General features: G+C 38.3%; 1 protein-coding gene across 1 annotated transcript in view; it reads right to left on the bottom strand.

The window, feature by feature from the left end:
• Positions 1-19,851, bottom strand: part of LOC107560838 (nuclear mitotic apparatus protein 1-like) — a 25,513-nt gene extending 5,662 nt beyond the window's left edge. Inside the window, exons 1-16 of the mRNA XM_016245106.1 lie at positions 19,766-19,851; positions 19,585-19,664; positions 17,850-17,935; positions 17,080-17,148; positions 16,848-16,938; positions 16,605-16,752; positions 15,217-15,334; positions 14,991-15,131; positions 14,400-14,513; positions 5,729-10,294; positions 5,414-5,623; positions 5,144-5,307; positions 4,767-5,052; positions 3,567-3,774; positions 1,555-1,691; positions 1,144-1,479 (exon numbers count right to left, since the gene is read on the bottom strand). Coding sequence (XP_016100592.1) covers positions 1,144-1,479; positions 1,555-1,691; positions 3,567-3,774; positions 4,767-5,052; positions 5,144-5,307; positions 5,414-5,623; positions 5,729-10,294; positions 14,400-14,513; positions 14,991-15,131; positions 15,217-15,334; positions 16,605-16,752; positions 16,848-16,938; positions 17,080-17,148; positions 17,850-17,935; positions 19,585-19,664; positions 19,766-19,851 — 6,840 coding nt within the window. The remainder of the gene's footprint in view (positions 1-1,143; positions 1,480-1,554; positions 1,692-3,566; positions 3,775-4,766; positions 5,053-5,143; positions 5,308-5,413; positions 5,624-5,728; positions 10,295-14,399; positions 14,514-14,990; positions 15,132-15,216; positions 15,335-16,604; positions 16,753-16,847; positions 16,939-17,079; positions 17,149-17,849; positions 17,936-19,584; positions 19,665-19,765) is intronic.
• Positions 19,852-20,257: the final 406 nt, after the last annotated feature.

The raw sequence follows: 20,257 nt of genomic DNA, 5'->3' as shown, positions 1-20,257 counted from the left end.
TCTTTTAAAATTCTGGCAGTTTAATGCCTACAAAACCGGCTGGTAGGGACTACAACAAGTTACTTCCCGGGTTCGTGACATCACAAACCCAGATAAACCCCGCCCTCGGGAAAAGGCAGCAAAGGGGGCGAGGCCATGCTGTGCTGCTTTAGAGAAGAGGAAGAGAAAACTAGAGGAGCACGTAAAAATCTATTCATAATGAATCGCGATTCTGTCTTCCAACGATTCTAATGGATTCACAAGTTTCAAAATCAATGTTCTAAAGCAGCGGTTCTTAATCCTGTTCCTCGCGTCCCCCTGCTCTGCATCTCTCTCGCTCCCTTTCTCTCTCTCTCCCTCTCATTCAACTCAGCTCCAACAATGAACTGTTCCAATTATACACAGCTATGAGAAGCGTTAAACATGGACGCGCATACAGTTGCCGTACTGTATTATAGCTTTAATCAGGATAAAACCGTATATTAAAAGCTAACAGAAGCAGTAGCATTTATAAATAAGTATCTAAAAGTATGAGACCACAACAAACATAAAACATAGGCCTACCATTAAAAGCCATGCTTGCACAGGTTCTGCACGATCCACTTCAATAATATCCTCTGCTTCTCAATCGGGCTCAAACTGATAAGCGATATTAAGGACGCCGTTGTTTACAATGCCACCGGAGCACATGCAGCTGGGGTGAGGGGCGGGCAGTTTAGACATGCACTAGAGGCGGTTTAGCCAATCACAACACACTGGGTTAGCTAACCAATCAGAGCCCATCGCCTATTTCTGAGGGTGGGGCTTCATCAAAGCAGGAAATGTGGAATAAAGGTAAATTATGTGAAAAAGAATGTTTTTTTTTAACTGCACTCCATAAACACAATCAAGCCTAGAAAAAAAATCAGTGAACCACCCCTTTAAAACAATTTTTAGAGGATTACTCCGAGAATTAAAATCTATTGTGCGCCCATCGCCTATTTCTGAGGGTGGGGCTTCATCAAAGCAGGAAATGTGGAATAAAGGTAAATTATGTGAAAAAGAATAGTGATGTAATAGTCATATATGTGTCACATTTGTTTTATTTTAAAGGTTGTTGTGAAGAAGTGACTCTCAGAGCTGCTCAACCAACTGGTCAATACTTGCCCCTTCATATTCTCATACCTCAGGTGTGTCTGGGCCTTGCAGTTGAGAGCCGGGGCGTTTGGGAGCCAGCGGGCTGCGTTTATTTTCTGAAGCACGTAGGTTTGAACTTGTTTTTGTGTGCTGAGCGGCCCGGTGAGCAGCAGTGCTGGACCGGATCTGACCCGGCAACATGGTGGCGCGCTGGGGCTGGGAGGCGGCAGAGCTCTGGCTCGAACTTGGCGCAAGGGAGAAGCGGCGAGTGTTCAGGGACTCCTGGATCTCACATGGCATCATGGATGCACGTCGGATCGTCTCATCTGGGTCACCCATTCGCAGGTCCTCATCCGTTACAGTGAATGAGGGTCCCAGACTGGGCTGTCGAGACAAAACGATAGTTTGACTCTGGTCTTCTACAAACAATGCAACAAAAGCAAACTATTCCAAGCTTACCCTGGACTCTAGAGGGTAGCTGCTCTTCAAGTGAGGCAGACAAGCTTTGTTTCGCGTCTGTAGTTCTGCGATGCGCATCCAGTCATCTGCAGCATGTTCAGGTTCATTCTCTGCTCCAATACAGAACGTACTAGTGGCTACACAACACACAAAATAAGTTATTATATTACTATTATATTAAAGGGATAGTTCACCCAAAAAAGAAAATTCTGTCATTAATTACTCACCCTCATGTTGTTCCAAACCCGTAAGACCTCCGTTCATCTTTGGAACACAAATTAAACACAAATTTTTGATGAATTCTGAGAGCTCTCTGACCCTCCCATAGACAGCAATGCAAGTAACACGATCAAGGTCCAGAAACATAGCAAGGAGATCGGTAAAATAATCCATGTGACATCAAGGGTTCAACCGTAATTTTACCAAGCTACGAGAATACTTTTTGCGCGCAAAAAAAACGACTTTATTCAACTATTTATGGTGCCATTTTAGAGAGTATGCACTGAACGTAAACATTGGAGATGAAAGCACGCAGAGGAGATGAATTGTTGAATAAAGTCTTTTTTTTCTAATTTTACGAAGCTACGAGAATACTTTTTGTGCGCAAAAAAAACGACTTTATTCAACTATTTATGGTGCCATTTTAGAGAGTATGCACTGAACGTAAACATTGGAGATGAAAGCACGCAGAGGAGATGAATTGTTGAATAAAGTCTTTTTTTTCTCTTTTCTTTGCGCACAAAAACTATTCTCGTAGCTTCGTAAAATTACGGTTGAACCCCTGATGTCACATGGATTCCGTTTCTGGACCTTGATTGTGTAAGGACACTTGCTGTCTATGGGAGGGTCAGAGAGCTCTCAGAATGAATCAAAAATATCTTAATTTGTGTTCCGAAGATGATGTCTTACGTGTTTGGAATGACATGAGGGTGAGTAATTAATGGCAGAATTTTCATTTTTGCGTGAACTAACCCTTTAAGTTATTGTACATATGTTACACATCAATATTACTATAAAATATGAATTATATTTATTATTACAATCATTAAAACAAGAATATTAAAATAAGAAATATTAATATTCTCATAGCCTTAAATAGCAGCCTTTACAATTTAATAAATCACAATAAGCCATACTGCATTTTCACTTTTTATTTTGTAAAAAATAAATAAACTTTTTATTTCAGCTAGTTGCCAAGACAACATTTCTCATTTAATTTACCTGTTGTACTAAAAAAACTAACTAAATCTGAAATAAAATTTATATTTTATCATATAACACAAAATATAGAAAATATAAACTAATTAAAAATATAAATAAAAACTACAACAGTATCTCAATTATACTAAAATGTCACTGGTAATCCACAAAATTAACGGTCATAGATGCAAATAGGTAAGGGGGAAAAAAAGGTGAGAACCGGGGGCATGCTCCATATGGAATTTCTTTTTTTAAAAATATTTTTTATTACCTTATATGTCCAAAACTGTAATTTTTCACACACAAAAAATTACATTTTGTTGCAACATTTTACAAAAATCAAGATTGAATATATTTGGTCAAAATCCCATGTTATAAAAGATTAAATGCTATGCAGGCTATTTAAGACAATATTGGCTGATTAGACCTAAAACGCAAAATGTTTGGCCTCTCTCTCTTCCCTGTTCCCACATCTCAGACCTCAAATACATAAAATATTACCCTTTTTAGATAGTTTAGTAAAGAATGAAGAAAATACTATATAAAACTTACTAGCAGTTACCAAGTGGTTATCAGTCTTACTTCTCCAATACAAATAAGACCAGTTCACTTTTTCATAACTGAATATAAAAAGTTATGACCAGTCTGCAACTGGCCCCAGTTCTTTATTTACCCTTGTAAGATCGCAAGTAGCCCCCCCCCCCCATAAAACACTGTCTCATTGGATCTAAGCCAATCTCATAGGTGACCTATTTTGATCTCAGTTTGCATCTATGAACTGTAAGCAATGAGGTCTAATGACAACATTTCACCTCTTGGTGGGACAACGTTGTGCACAGTGCTTCTGCGATATCCAGGCAGACGCTGAAGGGTGTCTGCTTTTGATAAAATTGCTGTAGCACTTTCCTCTGAGAGGTCCATGGAGAATGGCCGTGAATGTTGAACTGCCAAGTTGGGCTGAGATCGGGCAGAGTGCAGACTAGAAAATGACTCATCGCCTTCAGCACTTCCTGATGCTTTCTAAACAAGCAAGAATAAAAGAACAAAGAACCTTTGCGACCCAGTACTAGAGAAGAAAAAAAAGAGACCTGATCTAGGAGCCACAAACAGTAGTAGTACTAGTCAAAGAGCATTTTAAGACAAGTCAGTTTACTAGGGATGTAACGATTCACTCAACTCACAATTGATATGATTTATGATAATGATTTTACAATACAATTTTCTCACTATTTTTTAACAAAAAATTAGTTTTACGACAAATTATAAATAAAAAGGTGTCTATTATTTCTCAGATAAAATGCTGCACATTTCTTTGCGAAATTTTAATTGTATATTTTTGAAATCTGAATGAGAGCGCAGTTTCACTCTCTGACAGCAGGTGGCACTTATGGGACAGCAGCGATACAGCATTTCCTTAGTTACTGCTGTAAACAAAACAGTGCTTATAACTACTACTTTAATATGCATTATACAGAGGCAAGAATAAAAGAAAACACCACGTAAACTTTTCTGAAGTCAGTCTGTTCCCCTCAGACATATATTCATATAAACCCCAACCCCCCAACTATATCGCAATTCGTTTAATATCTCAACCGACTTGAATCGTCACATTTTTATTGATTTTCAACTGGCTTGGGATGCGTCATTACATCCCTACAGTTTTCTTACCGGGTCCCTTTGGGAAGCTATATTCAGTCATACAAATACAACTTCAATCTACTTCAATGTGGAAAGAGCAAAACCTCATAAAATGCTTGCCAAACTCATATTTAAAAGAAAAATGTCTCATCGGCAATAGCACCTGAGAGGAACTGTCTCATAAATGTGTTTTCTTATGCTCAAATAGCTTAAAATAGCGTATATTCCAGGTTGGTTCAGCCAAAGTTTCATGTGAAGACCTGACAGTGATTTTGCTGATTGGCTCTAATTTGAAATGTGGGACTTACTTTACAAATAATTTTGTTTAACCCAATAAAGTGCAGAAGGCAAGTAGGAGGCTGTACATTTCCTACCTTAACCATGGTGAGGTTGATAACCTGCATAGTACGACGCCTGCGAGCCGAAGCGGTGAGCTTCTTTGCAGAGTCAACCACAAGATCGCCAATGGAAGTGATGCTGGACTGTAGTTTGTGCTCAAAAGCATCGTTGTAGTCCCCTTTACGCTTGATGCCTTGATGACTCATTGGCGTGAAGTAGAGAGTCTCCAGGGATTCAGCCCCCAAGGCACGACGTTTAGCGGCCAAACGCTCAGAACTACGTACCAGTGGAGTGCTGGATTCACCCGGTATTGCCGAACGACTACCAAATTGGGAAAAAATGTACAATGACAATGCATGAATTTCCTGGAATACAATGTGAGAAGCTTTTATGATTAGGTTCATTGCACTACCTGTTAGCGTTGAGCGAATCATTCAGCTCAAACTCCAAGCTGTCTGTACTGGTGTCCTGCTGTTTCTCCTGGACTCTGGTATACAGACTTTCTCTGTGTCTCATGTTCTCTTTGTCATTGGTCATCTTCTTCTGCTCTCGCAGTTGCCTGTCAGCAAAGTCCACCTACGACAAGCACACAATTAGACATGAAACTGGACAGGAAACTCAAAATTCAAAGTTTGATTCAGTCCCATTTCCACATTCTTTTAATATTAAACAGTAAACTAACTTGTGCTTCCAAGCTTTTCACTTTGGCCGCAAGGTCCTTCTCCTTGGTGCTCGCCTGGTCTAGTTCCATACGAATCAGTGTCAGTTCCGTCTCCAGATCTTTGACTTCCCTCTTGCTGGCCTCCAACGAGTGCTCAAGAGTTTTGTTCAGCTCCTGAGCCTCCACCAGCAGCTGCTTTTTACCGTTGTAGTGATTCTTGGCCTTCTCCACCTGAAAAAGTGTAGCAAGAGATGTCAAACTGGAGGTTGTCCAAAACAAATTCTCAGAAACATAAATACTCGTGAAAGAAACAGAAAGATCTAATTCAAAACAGACCTGTGCTTTGTAGTGCTCTACTGCTTCCGACTTTGTCTTCAGCTGCTCCAGGAGTTCCTGATTCTGTTCCTCACACTTTTGGGAAGCCTTTTTACGAGCAAGAATGGAACCATTTTGCTCCTCCACCTTCAACTCCAGCTCAGCTCGAATCTTCTGGGAGGCGTCACACTCCCTCTGGAGAGACTGGTTGAGAGAACTCAGGCAGTCCTTTTCTTGCCTCAGCATCTCCATATTCTGCTGGAACCCATCAAGTTGACGTTTGTCGGCATTAAGCTCAACAATCTTCTTCTCCAGATCTTCCTTTGAGTGTTGGATCTCAATTACATCTTTCTCCTTTTTTTGACACATCAGTTCCATCTTCCTCAGCTTCTGATCCAAAGTCTGAAGAAGTTGTTCTTTGTCTGAGACGTCATGATTGGTAGTTTCTAGTCGTCTCTGTAGGATTACAACCTTCTCTTCCAGCACTCTGCAGAGATCATCTTCAGACTGTTTGGCCCTTAACTGCTGATCATTTATTTCATCTTTAAGACAACTTATTTGAGCTTCCCTCTCAGAGGCAAGAGTGGACGCCTGTAGTATTTTAGCTTGAAGTGCACTTACATCCTTCTCAAGCTCCCGAGCCTTTTCTTTAAGGTTCTCTTGCTCACAAACAACTGAAAGCAACTGAACTTCAGATTCCTTCTGAGAAGCTGCAGTTGTCAACTCTGCCACTTGCATCTTAAGACCAACTAGGTTGTCCTTCAATGTGTTGCGTTCAACCTCTAAAACAGAAAACTCCTGTTGCTTCTGCACTTCAATTTCTTGGTAACTTCGGATTTCATCTCTGAGAGAGGTTACTTGTGTTGATAGGTTGTCTCTTTCCTTTCTCACAATTTCCAAATTCTGCTGGTACTCCTCAAGTTTTTGTTGTTTCTCAACAAGAAGCTCACCAATCCTCTTCTCCTGGTCTTCCTTTGAGTTTTGCATCTCAAGGACTTCAGTTGAGAGGGTTTCTCTTTCCTTTCTCACCATTTCCAAATTCTGCTGGTACTCCACCAGCTGTTGTTTCTCAACAAGAAGCTCACCAATCTTCTTCTCCAGATCTTCCTTTGAGTGTTGGATCTCAAGGACATCTTTCTCCTTTTGTTGGCACAACAGTTCCACCTGTTTCAGCTTCTGATCCAAGGATTGCAAAAGATGATCTTTGTCTGAGACGTCACAACTGGTAGTTTCTAGTTGTCCTTGTAGGGTTGTAATCTTTTCTTCAAGCACTCTACAGAGATAATCTTCAGACTGTTTGGCCCTTAACTGCTGATCATTTATTTCATCTTTAAGAGAACTTATTTGACCTTCCCTCTCAGAGGCAAGAGTGGAGGCCTGTAGTATTTTAGCTTGAAGTTCTCTTATATCTTTCTCAAGCTCCTGAGCCTTTTCTTTAAAGTTCTCTTGTTGGCCAACCTCCTTTTGAAGCAACAGAAGCTCAGATTCCTTCTGAAGAGCTGTAGTTGTCAACTCCATCACTTGTGTCTTGAAAGTAAACAGGTTCTCCTTTATTGTGTTGCGTTCAACCTCTAAAACAGAAATCTCCTGTTGCTTCTGCACTTCTTTTTCCTGGTAATGTCGGATTTCATCTTTGAGTGAGGTTACTTCAGTTGACAGGCTGTCTCTTTCCTTTCTCACTGTTTCCAAATTCTGCTGGCACTCTACCAGCTGTTGTTTCTCAACAACAAGCTTGTCAATCTTCTTCTCCAAGTCCTCCTTTACCTGATGGACATCTTTCTCCTTTTGCTGGCACAGCAGATCCATTTTCTTCAGCTTCTGTTCTAAAGTCTGCAGAAGTTGGTCTTTGTCTGAGACGTCTTGACTGGCAGTTTCCAGTTGACCCTGAAGGGATTCAACCTTCTCTTCTAGCACTTTGCAGAGATCATCTTCAGACTGTTTAGCCTTCAACTGATCTGTCAACTGATCTTGAAGAGAATTAACACAAGCCTCCCTCTCAGAAGCTAGTGTAGAGACCACTAGGATTTTAGCTTGAAGTTCATTAACCGTTATCTCAAGTTCCTCACACTTGGCAGTCTCAAGCTCCCGTGTCTTTTCTTTAAGACTCTCTTGCTGGTGAAGCTTGTCTTGAATCAAGAGAAGTTCAGAATGTTTCTGTGAAGCTGCAGTTGTTTCCTCCACCAACTTCTTCTCAAGGACAGCCATGTTCTCTTTTAACATGTTGCGTTCAACCTCTAAAACGGACATCACCTGTTGCGTCTGCACTTCAGTGTCCTGGTAGCCACGAATTTCCTCTTTAAGAGAAGTTAATTCAGTTGACATGTGGTCTCTTTCCTTCCTTAATATTTCCAAATTCTTCTGGCCCTCAGAAAGCTGTTGTGTCTCTACATGTAGCACAACAATCCTCTTCTCTAGTTCCTCCTTTGCTTGATGCGTTTCAATGACATCTTTCTCTTTTTGAAGGAAAAGCCCTTCCATCTCTTTGAGCTTTTGATCCAAAGAGCCCAGCAGTTTGTCTTTATCCACAGCACAACGATTGACTGTATCCAGTTCTCCTTGTAGTGTGCCAACCTTCTGCTCCAATTCTTTGCGAAGATCATCTTCAGACTGTTTGGCACGCGATTGTTGATCCTTCACCTCATTTTGAAGGGAAATTACTTGAGCCTCTCTCTGAGAGGCAATAGTGGAGACCTCTACAATATTGGCCTGAAGCTCATTCACCTTTTTCTCAAACTCTTCACGCTTGACTGCCTCAAGCTCCAGAGCTTTTTCTCTTAGGGTCGCTTGATGGGAAAGCTCCTGTTGAAGCAAGAGGAGTTGAGATTCCTTTTGGGGAGCTGTATTCGTCACCTCCACCAACTGGTTCTGAAGAGCAGACAAGTTTTCCTTCAAAACATTGTAATCAGCCTGTAACACAGACATTTCTTGTTGGGAACAGCAGATTTCTTCTTGGAGAGATGATACCTGAGTGGACAGATGGTCTCTTTCTTTTCTCAGCATTTCTAAATTCTGCTGGCACTCATCCAGTTGTTGTTTCTGCTCAATAATCCTCCTTTCCAGGTCTTCCTTTGCTTGGTGCATCTCAGTAACATCTTTCTCTTTTTGTTGGCACAGCAATTCCACCTGCTTCAGCTTCTGATTTAAAGACTGCAGAAGATGGTCTTTGTCCGCAGCATCGTGATTGGCAGTATTTAGTAGTTCCTGTAGATTTCCAATCTTCTCTTTCAGCTCATTACGTAGATCATCTTCACACTGCTTGGCCCTCAATTGTTGATCCGTCATCTCATCTTGAAGAGAACTCAGACAAGCTTCTCTCTCTGAGACAAGAGAGGTTACCTCCAGGATTGTGGCCTGAAGCTCACTCACAGTCCTCTCAAGCTCCTCACGACTGGCTTTCTCAAGCTCTTGAGCTTTTTCTCTCAGGGTTTCTTGATGACAAAGCTCCTGTTGAAGCAAGTGGAGCTCAGATTCCTTCTGTGAAGCTGTAGCGGTCACCTCATCCAACTGGTTCTTAATAGAAGTCATGTTTTCCTTCAACACATTGTGTTGTGCCTCTAAAACAGACAATTCTTGCTGTTTCTGCACTTCATTTTCATTGTAACGGCAGATCTGCTCTTTAAGAGATGTTACCTCCACTGACAGAACCAGTATCTCTTCTTGTTTTTCTGAAGCAATTGAAGAAGCAGAGTTGAGCTCTTGCTGAAGTTTCTTAACAGTGTCTTCATGCTCTTTGTGATTTGATTTGATCATTTCATTTATTTCAATATTGTGTTCCTTTACAAGCTTCAGCTCATGGCCTACATTGTCATACTCGCTCCTCAGATTTCTGATTTCTTCATCTTTTAGGGAAATCTGTTGGGACAGATCCAGAATTTGTGTTTGGAGACTCTTGATTTCTGTCAAAGCCTGACTAACCTTTTTCTCCTCCTCTGTTTTCTCCTGTCTGAGAATATTTATTTGCTCCTGAAGGTCTCCAGTGGACTGCAGATGCTCATCAAGACCTTGCTGCAATGTGCATGCCTTCTTTTTCAGGGATTCATTTTCTTGCACCACTTTCTGATGCTCTTCCAGCTTCTTCTCATAATCCTGAACTGTGGCTCTGGCACTTTGCAAGTCAACAATAAGGGCATTCAGAGCATCCTGCTGTGATGTTCTTTCCACTTCCAAACCCTGGATCTCAGCATGCAAAGCGTAAACCTTCTTATCTAAAGAGGCTACCTTCCCCTCCAGCTCCTCTCTCTGTTGGCGAAGGTCTGCAGAGATTTTGATCTCTGCTGTCAACTGCACTTCCACCTGTTGCAGGCGAGAAACGTCACTTTCCAGAGCTGATATTTGTGTGGTGAGCATTTCCTTCTGTGTCCATAAAGCCTCCTGCAGTGTTTCTCTCTCCAAACGGATGCTATTGATGGACAGCTCTAGATCGAACACCACCATTTGGAGTCTTTTGGTTTCCTTTTCAAAAGAGCCTCTCTCCTCAGCCAACAAAGCCTCAACTTCTGCCTTCTCCTTCTCAAGACGGGAAATAGTATCCTGAAGCTGAGCGAGTTTACGAGTCAGATCTGCCAACTCCTGTTTAAGCTTCTCCCACTGAGAAAATCAAGAGATTTAAAAAAAAGTTAGTCAAAACTAGACAACTCCAGTAAAATGTTTTCAGCTCAGTATTAAACTGTTGTATCTTATAATATTTCTAATTTCACAGTGAATCCATGTACTGGTACTGCAAGAACATGATGGTACTGCAAGAACTTCAGACTCTGATTAAACAAGCTTGTATTTAAATTTTTTACCGTCTTGTATTTAAACTAAAGGCAGAGCTAATTACTGATGAAAATGTTCAATCAATTTTGTTTGATATTGAAGACAAGGTGAAAAATGTGCATCTTAACGATGATTAATAAATGATTAGAATGAAAACATAGTTAATGAAATGACTAGGAAAAAAATGTATAATTGACTAGAAATTAACTCAGATTGGCAAATGCTGTAGAAATATTGGAAATGTTAGGTCATGTTAACCTTATTTAGCCAGCAGCTATATCATCCTACAACCCAAGACTGGTTGCCCACTGAAGAGAAGCAGGGTTGAGCCTGGCCAGTACCTGGATGGGAGACCTCCTGGGAAAACTAGGTTGCTGCTGGATGAGGTGCTAGTGAGGCCAGCAGGGGGTGCTCACCCTGTGGTCTGTGTGGGTCCTAACGCCCCAGTATAGTGATGGGGACACTATACTGTCAAAAAGCACCGTCTTTTGGAAGGGTTGTTAAACCGAGGTCCTGACTCTGTGGTCATTCAAAAATCCCAGGATGTTATTCGAAAAGAGTAGAGGTGTGACCTCGGCATCCTGGCCAAATTTGCCCATTGGCCTCTGATCATCATGGCCTCCTAACCAGCCCCATATGTACTGATATCCTCTCCACCAATAAGCTGGTGTGTGGTGGGCGTTCTAGCGCACTATGGCTGCCGACGCATCATCCAAGTGGATGCTGCACACAGGTGGTGGACGAGGAGATACCCCCTCACCAGTGTTGGGCAGTAGCGTCACTACTTGTAGCGACTACAAGTAGTGACGTTACTAGCTTAACTACATTTCTCAGTAACATCGCTGTTTTCTTAATCAAATAGCTTTTCAGTAGCGAAGCTCTTTATTTGATCAAGTAGCGTGGTAGCGTCAACAAAAGCTACATTACCCAAAGCATTTCTGAAACTCAAGCTCAAATCGGAAATATAAACGCTAAGGATCACTGATCCTGGATCAGTAAAAGAGACGCATAGCAACAGAAAACTGTGTAAACTGCAAGTTCACGAATATGTAAATGCGATGCCCGTACTGCCTTTGATGTGGCGTTACTGACGGGAAAAAACATTCGCTGGTCAAAAGCATCGTATTTGCACTTGACTTTGGTGAAATGTTAATAATATAATGACACATGCAACAATGCAAATAAACGTAGCCTATGTTATCCTATTTGTAGACCTATGCATCTATATGGTAACACTATACAATAAGATTTCATTAATGTTAACTAATTTATTAACTAACGTGAGCATACAATCAGCAATACATTTAATACAGTATTTATTAATCTTTGTTAATGTTAGTTAATGAAAATACAGTCGTTCATTGGTAGTTCATGTTAGTTCACAGTGCATTAACTAATGTTAACAAACAACTTTTGATTTTAATAATGCATTAGTAAATGTTACAATTAACATTAATAAATGCTACAGAAGTATTGTTCATTCTTAGCTCATGTTAACTACACTAGTTAACTAATGAACCTTATTGTGAAGTGTTACCATTTATATTAATGTATCTATATACAATAAAGCCACAATACCAACTACCAATACAGGGCTCTACAGTGCGACAATTTCAGTCGCATTTGCGACTGAAAACTACTGCGTGCGACTATGAAATATTTTTTAGGAGCACCAGTGCGACTGACCCGATCATCATCGTACTTGTGATTGCTCAGGGGAGCTTCAAAGCTTTCTATGTGTTTTTGCAGCGTTGGGTAATGTATCACAGACATATCTCATGAATCCTTTCATAAGTGTAGACAGGGTGTAAATAAGAGATTCATTGCGCAGTGTAGAGAGCTTCGTTGATTATAAATGTGAGATCGCGATGAACTAAGATGAGTGCCAGCTTTTAATGGTTTGTAAATGTGATACTGATTTAATACAATACAATTCAATAAACAAGAAGTTAATATTAAGTGACTTACATTGTCTGACTATAACACTATTGTCTGATTTAGCTCTATTTCGTCGTCGAAAATAGTTTAAAACAAAGACACAGCGGAGCCGCTGCGCGTCTCCATTCAAACACAGCAGTGCTTCGTTTATGAATTAACGTTTTTTTTATTTTTATGAATCTAGTGAGTCAGTGATTCATGATTACCCATTCATAAAGACAGTCACTTGCTTCATTCCTGAATGAATCAGCTGTTCGAATGAATCAATTGAATGAATGATTCAGTAATAAAAATCAGTGACTTACTGCCCCCTGCTGGCAGTTTGTTTCATTTTTAAAGTATCTTTTCAGTTATTTAAATTATTTAATATTTCTATATTCAAAATTGTATATTTAAAACATTAATATCATCATGAATTTATTGATTTAATTGCACTCATTCCACTTCTGAGCCTCATTAAATGTCTGAAAGTACACCAAGCCACTTTTGTGTTCTTCTGTGCCACCTCTACAAACTAATTTTGTTAATACTGATTTAATTTGATTGGTAACTTATATTTCTTATTCTGTCGTTTTAATTAAAATAAAAAAAAAATAAAAAATCTTTTAAGAATTTGACAGAAGATGACATACTTTTAATAAAGTTAGAGGAGTCAAATATCACCTCGTAATGGGAAGGCTACTTTCTGATAAAATTTTGGATAATTGTTTAGAAGGTGCTCCTAAAATTTTGAACGTGCTCCTAAAAAGAAAAGTAAGCGTAGAGCCCTGCCAATAGGAGGTTTCTGGCTGACAGCAAAAATTAATTTTGCCTATGTCACAATATGAGGTAAATCCGGCCCTGTACGTGATACTGATTTTTGTTGCCAAATTGGTTTGGAACAGTTGTTGAATAAACAACTAAACTGAACTATTGCCTGTCTAGCTGCTTGACTGACAGTTTTATTGATCACTGAGAGAGCATTGACTTGTTATGATATTGGTTAAAAAAAATAGCTTAGATGTAGTAAACTACTTTTGCCAAGTTGCTGTAGCTTAGCTTGCTACATTTCCCAGGGCTATAGCTTTAGAGTAGTGAAGCTTCATTTAATGAAGAGTAACTGTTAGCTTAGCTCACTACATTTTTCAAGAGTGCTTATAAAAGCGCTATATAAATGTAATTAATTATTATAATTATTATTTTTATTGTTGTACTAATAAGTCAGATTTGCAACAACATAACCATAATATTACACATTAAATTTTGTGATGCAAATGAACTTGAACTTAAGTAACAGTCACATTGTGAATGCACGCTTTCTGCAACATCAAACTAAAGTGCAGAAATCAAATAACTATAAATAACAAAATATAAAAATTTGTCAAAAAAAATTTCTGGCTGACAGCAAAAATTAATTTTGCCTATGTCACAATATGAGGTAAATCCGGCCCTGTACGTGATACTGATTTTTGTTGCCAAATTGGTTTGGAACAGTTGTTGAATAAACAACTAAACTGAACTATTGCCTGTCTAGCTGCTTGACTGACAGTTTTATTGATCACTGAGAGAGCATTGACTTGTTATGATATTGGTTCAAAAAAATAGCTTAGATGTAGTAAACTACTTTTGCCAAGTTGCTGTAGCTTAGCTTGCTACATTTCCCAGGGCTATAGCTTTAGAGTAGTGAAGCTTCATTTAATGAAGAGTAACTGTTAGCTTAGCTCACTACATTTTCAAGAGTGCTTATAAAAGCGCTATATAAATGTAATGAATTATTATAATTATTATTTTTATTGTTGTACTAATAAGTCAGATTTGCAACAACGTAACCATAATATTACACATTAAATTTTGTGATGCAAATGAACTTGAACTTAAGTAACAGTCACATTGTGAATGCACGCTTTCTGCAACATCAAACTAAAGTGCAGAAATCAAATAACTATAAATAACAAAATATAAAAATTTGTCAAAAAAATATATTTAAAGAAATTTACAGATAGACAGAACATCTCACCTCTATGATGGGCCCCAAAACCTCTCCTTTCTCTTGAGATTGAGCTTTCTGTAGTTCATCCTCCAGAACGGAGATCTTTCCCTGAAGTATCTGAACTTGCTCACTCAGACTCTCCTGCACGAAGAGAAACAAAAAAACAAAACAAAAAAACAGACTCAGATTAATACCAGAGAGTACAAAGAATACAGAACATGATAAGAATAACGATTGCATTCCAATATGTAAGAAATTATCTACCTTGTGTGTGACGGCCTCATTTAGCTCATTTTCCAGAAACTCTTTTCTGCTCTTCCACTCAGTTTGTGCCGATTCGTGAGCCAGTGTGAGTTTGGCAACCTCCTCCTCAGCTCTTGCCAGCTGAGCGAAGGCATTTCGCACCTGATGGGACCAGAGACAGGTAAAAATGATCTTCATCCTCCAGAACGGAGATCTTTCCCTGAAGTATCTGAACTTGCTCACTCAGACTCTCCTGCACGAAGAGAACCAAAAAAAACAAAAAAAAAACAGACTCAGATTAATACCAGAGAGTACAAAGAATACAGAACATGATAAGAATAACGATTGCATTCCAATATGTAAGAAATTATCTACCTTATGTGTGACGGCCTCATTTAGCTCATTTTCCAGAAACTCTTTTCTGCTCTTCCACTCAGTCTGTGCCGATTCGTGAGCCAGTGTGAGTTTGGCAACCTCCTCCTCAGCTCTTGCCAGCTGAGCGAAGGCATTTCGCACCTGATGGGACCAGAGACAGGTAAAAATGATCTGATCTGATCATTACTTTTAAGCAGAACTTCAAAACAAGGAAACAGCATTTCACCTGTGCAGTAAGTGTTCCATTCTCCTCTGTCAATTCATCAATCTTTCTCTCTTTTTGGGAGTTGTCTGTTTTTAAGTCTTGGCATTGCTTTAGAACCTCATGCACTCTGTGGAGAAGACTGTACAAGAAAAGAAAGTTACTTTAAACTAGAGCCCGACCGATATATCGTTTTGCCGATTTTATCGGCAGATATGAGCCTGTCACAGATATATCGTATATGCCACCGATATGAATTTGCATTACACCAAATACACAAAATAATGTTCTTTTTAGCAGCATCATATGACCCCTTTAAAGCTTAAGTGTATGGAATACCATTTAAATTTTGAACAGCCATATCTCCGTAACGGTGCAGCGGATCCGCACCAAATTCGGGGGATCCCTTCAGCTCGAGAAACCCTCTCGAACGCCGAATCAAGTGTATGTCTCGGGGCCCCCTATGTGCCCTGCGAAGTGGACTTCACATGATATTCCACCATGATTCCAGTTCGAAGGGAACGTGCAGGTTACATTCAAAGGGCATTAAAGTGCGCGAGACGTGAATTTAAATTTTATTTATTTATATTATGTCACACTTCTCTAGTAAGTTTCATCTGTGTGTGAAGACAGTAGCGTAAATCCGTGAATGAATGTTCCGAACTGAAAAAAACTTAATCGGAATAAAGTTGAATGGAATTGAATTGAAATAAAGTTGAATAAACATCAACTTTACTGTTCAGTGCACTGATGTCAGACTCATTTTGGATAATAAAGTTTATTGTTAAATTACATATCTTTGTCACATCATTATAAGTGTTTGATCACCATTTGAGTGATCATGGCAAAAAATGTGTTTATGTATATACTGTATTCTATATATAGTACCAGTCAAAAGTTTGGACGCACAAATGGGAAAGTGTCCAATCTTTTTACTGGTACTGTATTATAATATACACAAAGAATATCGGCCGATTTATCGATCTCTGCCTTTTTTTACTCCCTAATATCGGTATCGGCCCCCCAAAAAAACATATCGGTTGGGCTCTACTTTAAACAAACATTTTTTTCAATTAATTACTGGAAACCTAAATTTGAGAAAAAGGCAGTCCGGTACTAAAACCACACCCAGTTCCGGCGGTGCGAACACGCCGAAAAGTGGGTAGTTCCACAATTAGTTCTGGTACTATGAAAAGGTTCCTGCGGTGCGAAAGGCCCTAATCTGGCGCTTCTGAATCAGCTACTGTTTTGCACATCTTATGTGTGTGTGTGTGTGTGTGTGTGTGTGTGCGCGCGCTTGTCGTGTGTGTGTGAGAGAGAGAGTCTCTGTGTGATACAAGGTCACATCACAGTGGAGTCAGCTGTCTTAACCGTGGCTTTGTCCATTAGAAGAAGAAAAAAAACACACTGACCAGTCCGAGCTGGAAGCCACTGTACAAAGCTCTTGAAACTGAACTCTGGGAGGCCGTTGGGATCGGCCGACGATCGGAGACTCGTCATCTGTGTATAACAGCGAGCTGCCGCTGCTTCCACTGCTAGAGTTCACAGAGTTCATAAAAGCTACAGAAAGCGTGCATGGGAGAGATAGATGATTAATAGACGAGCATAGATTTAATTTAACATTATCCAATTCACTAAGCAATGTGACTACTTACAGTCTTGGGCTAGAAACTGATCTAGACCTTCGTCTAAAGACAGATCATCAGCATCATCTTTTACAAAACGAAACATGGATGTAACTTCCGACTGACACAGACAGAGAAAGAGATAAATAAGAACCTATGTTAGAGAGTGACAATTTTAAAATTCAATATCTGTTGCAGTAATACTAGATATGGAGCTAAGAAAAGCAAAGCATCTAGTAAGCGGTCATTAGTAAACACTCACCTCTACATTTGAATCCATTGGGAGCAGAATGCCCTTTTTAAAAGTGCAGTAACAAAGCAAAAGCGCCACCTGCACACATACATTAACACAAATAAGTGCACAACATTTGACCTGCATTATCATTAAAGGAACAATTCATCCAAGAAATAAGCTTGGTATAAGTGACCACAGTCACAAAAATTTAGAGAACTCAGTAAAGGTAATTTCTTAAATTTTGGTCTGTTCCTCATACAAAGCTTCAGAAAACTTAGAATATAGGAGAGTAAGTCAGTCATATTAACCACTTTAATGTTGCCTTTTTTATTAAAGCTTGACAACATGCGAGTACATTAAAGCATGTACTTGTTATTAGTTTAAGTATTTGCTATTGACTGTTCAAATGCGATTCGTAATGAGATTATTTAGTTTTTGTTATGCAAAAACATTTCCACACATGCAGCATAAATACAAAGCTATGATTAGCATGTCATTTTCTTTTTGATACCACAGAACCCAAATATGATCACTCATGCAATCGCCCATCCTAATTATTGTTTTGCAGTATTATAATAATATTATTAATATATTGCTTAATGTAATTTTATTACTTATTATTACTTAATTTAATACAAGTATTACTTATTTTTCACCTGTTACTACTTAATTTTAAGTAATTTTATAACATATTTAATGTATTTACTTTGACATCATTTTATAATAATTTTCATTTATTTACTGTTTTTATTATTTATTTAGTTTGAACGCCCCTGATTTAGAGCACAAATTTATACCTTAGCAAGCTGAAGCTCCAGGTCAATCCCTTCACTGATCTTCTGTAAGATGAGGGAACTTTGTCTTTTGGTGAGGTGAAAATCATCTGCACATGTAAGACAGAAGTTGTAAGCAAGGAAATACTATCTTTAAAATAGGAACATTTATATATTTCAAGCATACAAAAATACACACATATACACATCTATAGGGTCACACACACATATACATATATATAGTGTGTGTGTGTGTGACCCTGGACCACAAAACCAGTCATAAGGGTCCATTTTTTGAAATTGAGATTTATACATCTGAAAGCGGAATAAATAAGCTTTCCATTGATGTATGGTTTGTTAGGATCGGACAATATTTGGCCGAGATACAACTATTTGAAAATCTGGAATCTAAGGCTGCAAAAAAATAAATGTACAAAATATCTTCATGGAACATGGTCTTTACACACACACACACAACCGGTCAAAAGTTTGGGATCAGAATGATTTTTATGTTTTTTTACAGGAGTTTCTTATGCTCATTAAGGCTGCATTTATTTGATCAAAAATACAGGAAAAATTTAATTTTGTGAAATATTATTACGATGTAAAATAATGTTTTTCTCTTTTAATATACATTAAAATCTAATTTATTCTTGTGATGCAAAGCTGTATTTTCAGCATCATTACGCCAGTCTTCAGCGTCACATGATCCTTCAGAAATCATTCTAATATGCTGATTTATTATCAGTGCTGGAAACTGTTGTGCTGCTTAATATTTTTTTGAAACCTGTGATACTTTTTCAGGATTCTTTGATTAATAAAAAGTTAAAAGAGAAGAGCATTTATTTAAAATATAAATATTTTCTAACAATATACACTACAGCTCAAAAGTTTGGGGTCAGTACATTTATTATTGTTTTTTTTTTTTAAAGAAATTAAAAGTTTTATTCACCAAGCATGTGTTAAATTTTTAAGAAGTGATAGCTAAGATTTATATTGTTAGAAAATATTTATATTTTGAATAAATGCTGTTCTTTTTAACTTTTAATTCATCAAAGAATCCTAAAAAAATTGCAGTTTCCAAAAAAAATATTTAGCAGCACAACTGTTTCCAACATTGATAAGTTTAATAATAAATCAGCATATTAGAATGATTTCTGAAGGATCATGTGACACTTTATACTGGAGTAATGTCTGATGGAAATTCAGTTTTGCATCACAGAAATAAATAATATTTTAAAGGATATTAAAATAGAAACCATTATTTTATATTGTAATAACATTTTGCAAGATTACGTTTTTTTTCTGTATTTTTGATCAAATAAATGCAGCCTTGATGAGCAGAAGAGACTTCTTTAAAAAACATTACAAGTCTTACTGATTCCAAACTTTTGACCCATAGTGTATATATATATATATATATAAAAATGTAAATAACATTGCTGTATCTTGCATATCATGCAAATGCTAAAGGACATGGTCATGACAGGAGGAGAGATTACAAAATAGTCACATTCAAGTGCCTTTCCATAATGCTTTTCAAAATAATTAGGCCTAGACACAAAAAAAAAATATTCTGTGTTAATCAACATTATGCAACAAATACTGTCAAACAGAGCATAATTTGTCACTTCTAAAACTTTTCTCATTAATTTCATAAAACGTCCAATCGAGCATTATTATCTATGACAGCTGATGCAACGCCAGGGATGCAGAACATATGCATCAAATTGTAAAAAGACAACATTTTGAAACTCACCATGCAAAACACTGAAAATGATTTCCACTTTCTTGTAAAGGGATAAAGTCTTAAAATCCTCAGTGCTCTCCGTGCCCCTTCTAAAGCAACAGATAAAGCATGTCAGAAGTAAACCGGGTTAGTGCTAGTTATAAAGGTATTTCCATATTTACCATCCAAGAGTCTCAAAATGGCAACTCACAGTTTGAAGCAGATCTTCAGGAGTCTAATCCCATCTCTCATGGGAACGAACTCACAGACATGCTTCTCTGGAAACACGGTATTCATCTGTCAAAAGAACAACAGTCACTACAAATCATTGGCTGACTCGAATCAAAGTAGCCAATGGAAACGCAGCTTCTTCCGCAACGCCCCTGTAGGAAGTTTTTCAAAAGTCGACGCTTTTTGCTGTCGTTATAAAACGCCAAAAAGTAATATATTCCTCTTATGGTTTTAGAGATTTGAAAAGATAAAGTTTAAAGCCATGTCTTATGATGAAACAGACAGAGAAAGTGAAGTAAGTACGAAAAAGAAACCGCCCGAAAAGCGAACGGACTACATCTCCCAGAATCCTATGCTACTCTAATGGTTTCCATAGTAATTTTGTTGGGGTCCGCCCGTAACTGTTACTGGCGTGACCCAAAAGTAGAACACTTAAAATTTACGATGAGAAGTTTTTAAAATTACAAATTTA

This window comes from Sinocyclocheilus grahami, unplaced genomic scaffold, assembly GCF_001515645.1.
Source record: "Sinocyclocheilus grahami isolate Dianchi unplaced genomic scaffold, SAMN03320097.WGS_v1.1 scaffold746.1, whole genome shotgun sequence".
NCBI classification, from domain to species: Eukaryota; Metazoa; Chordata; class Actinopteri; order Cypriniformes; family Cyprinidae; genus Sinocyclocheilus; species Sinocyclocheilus grahami.
Note: the sequence above shows the minus strand (reverse complement) of the source record. Positions and strands in the feature narration are given on the sequence as shown.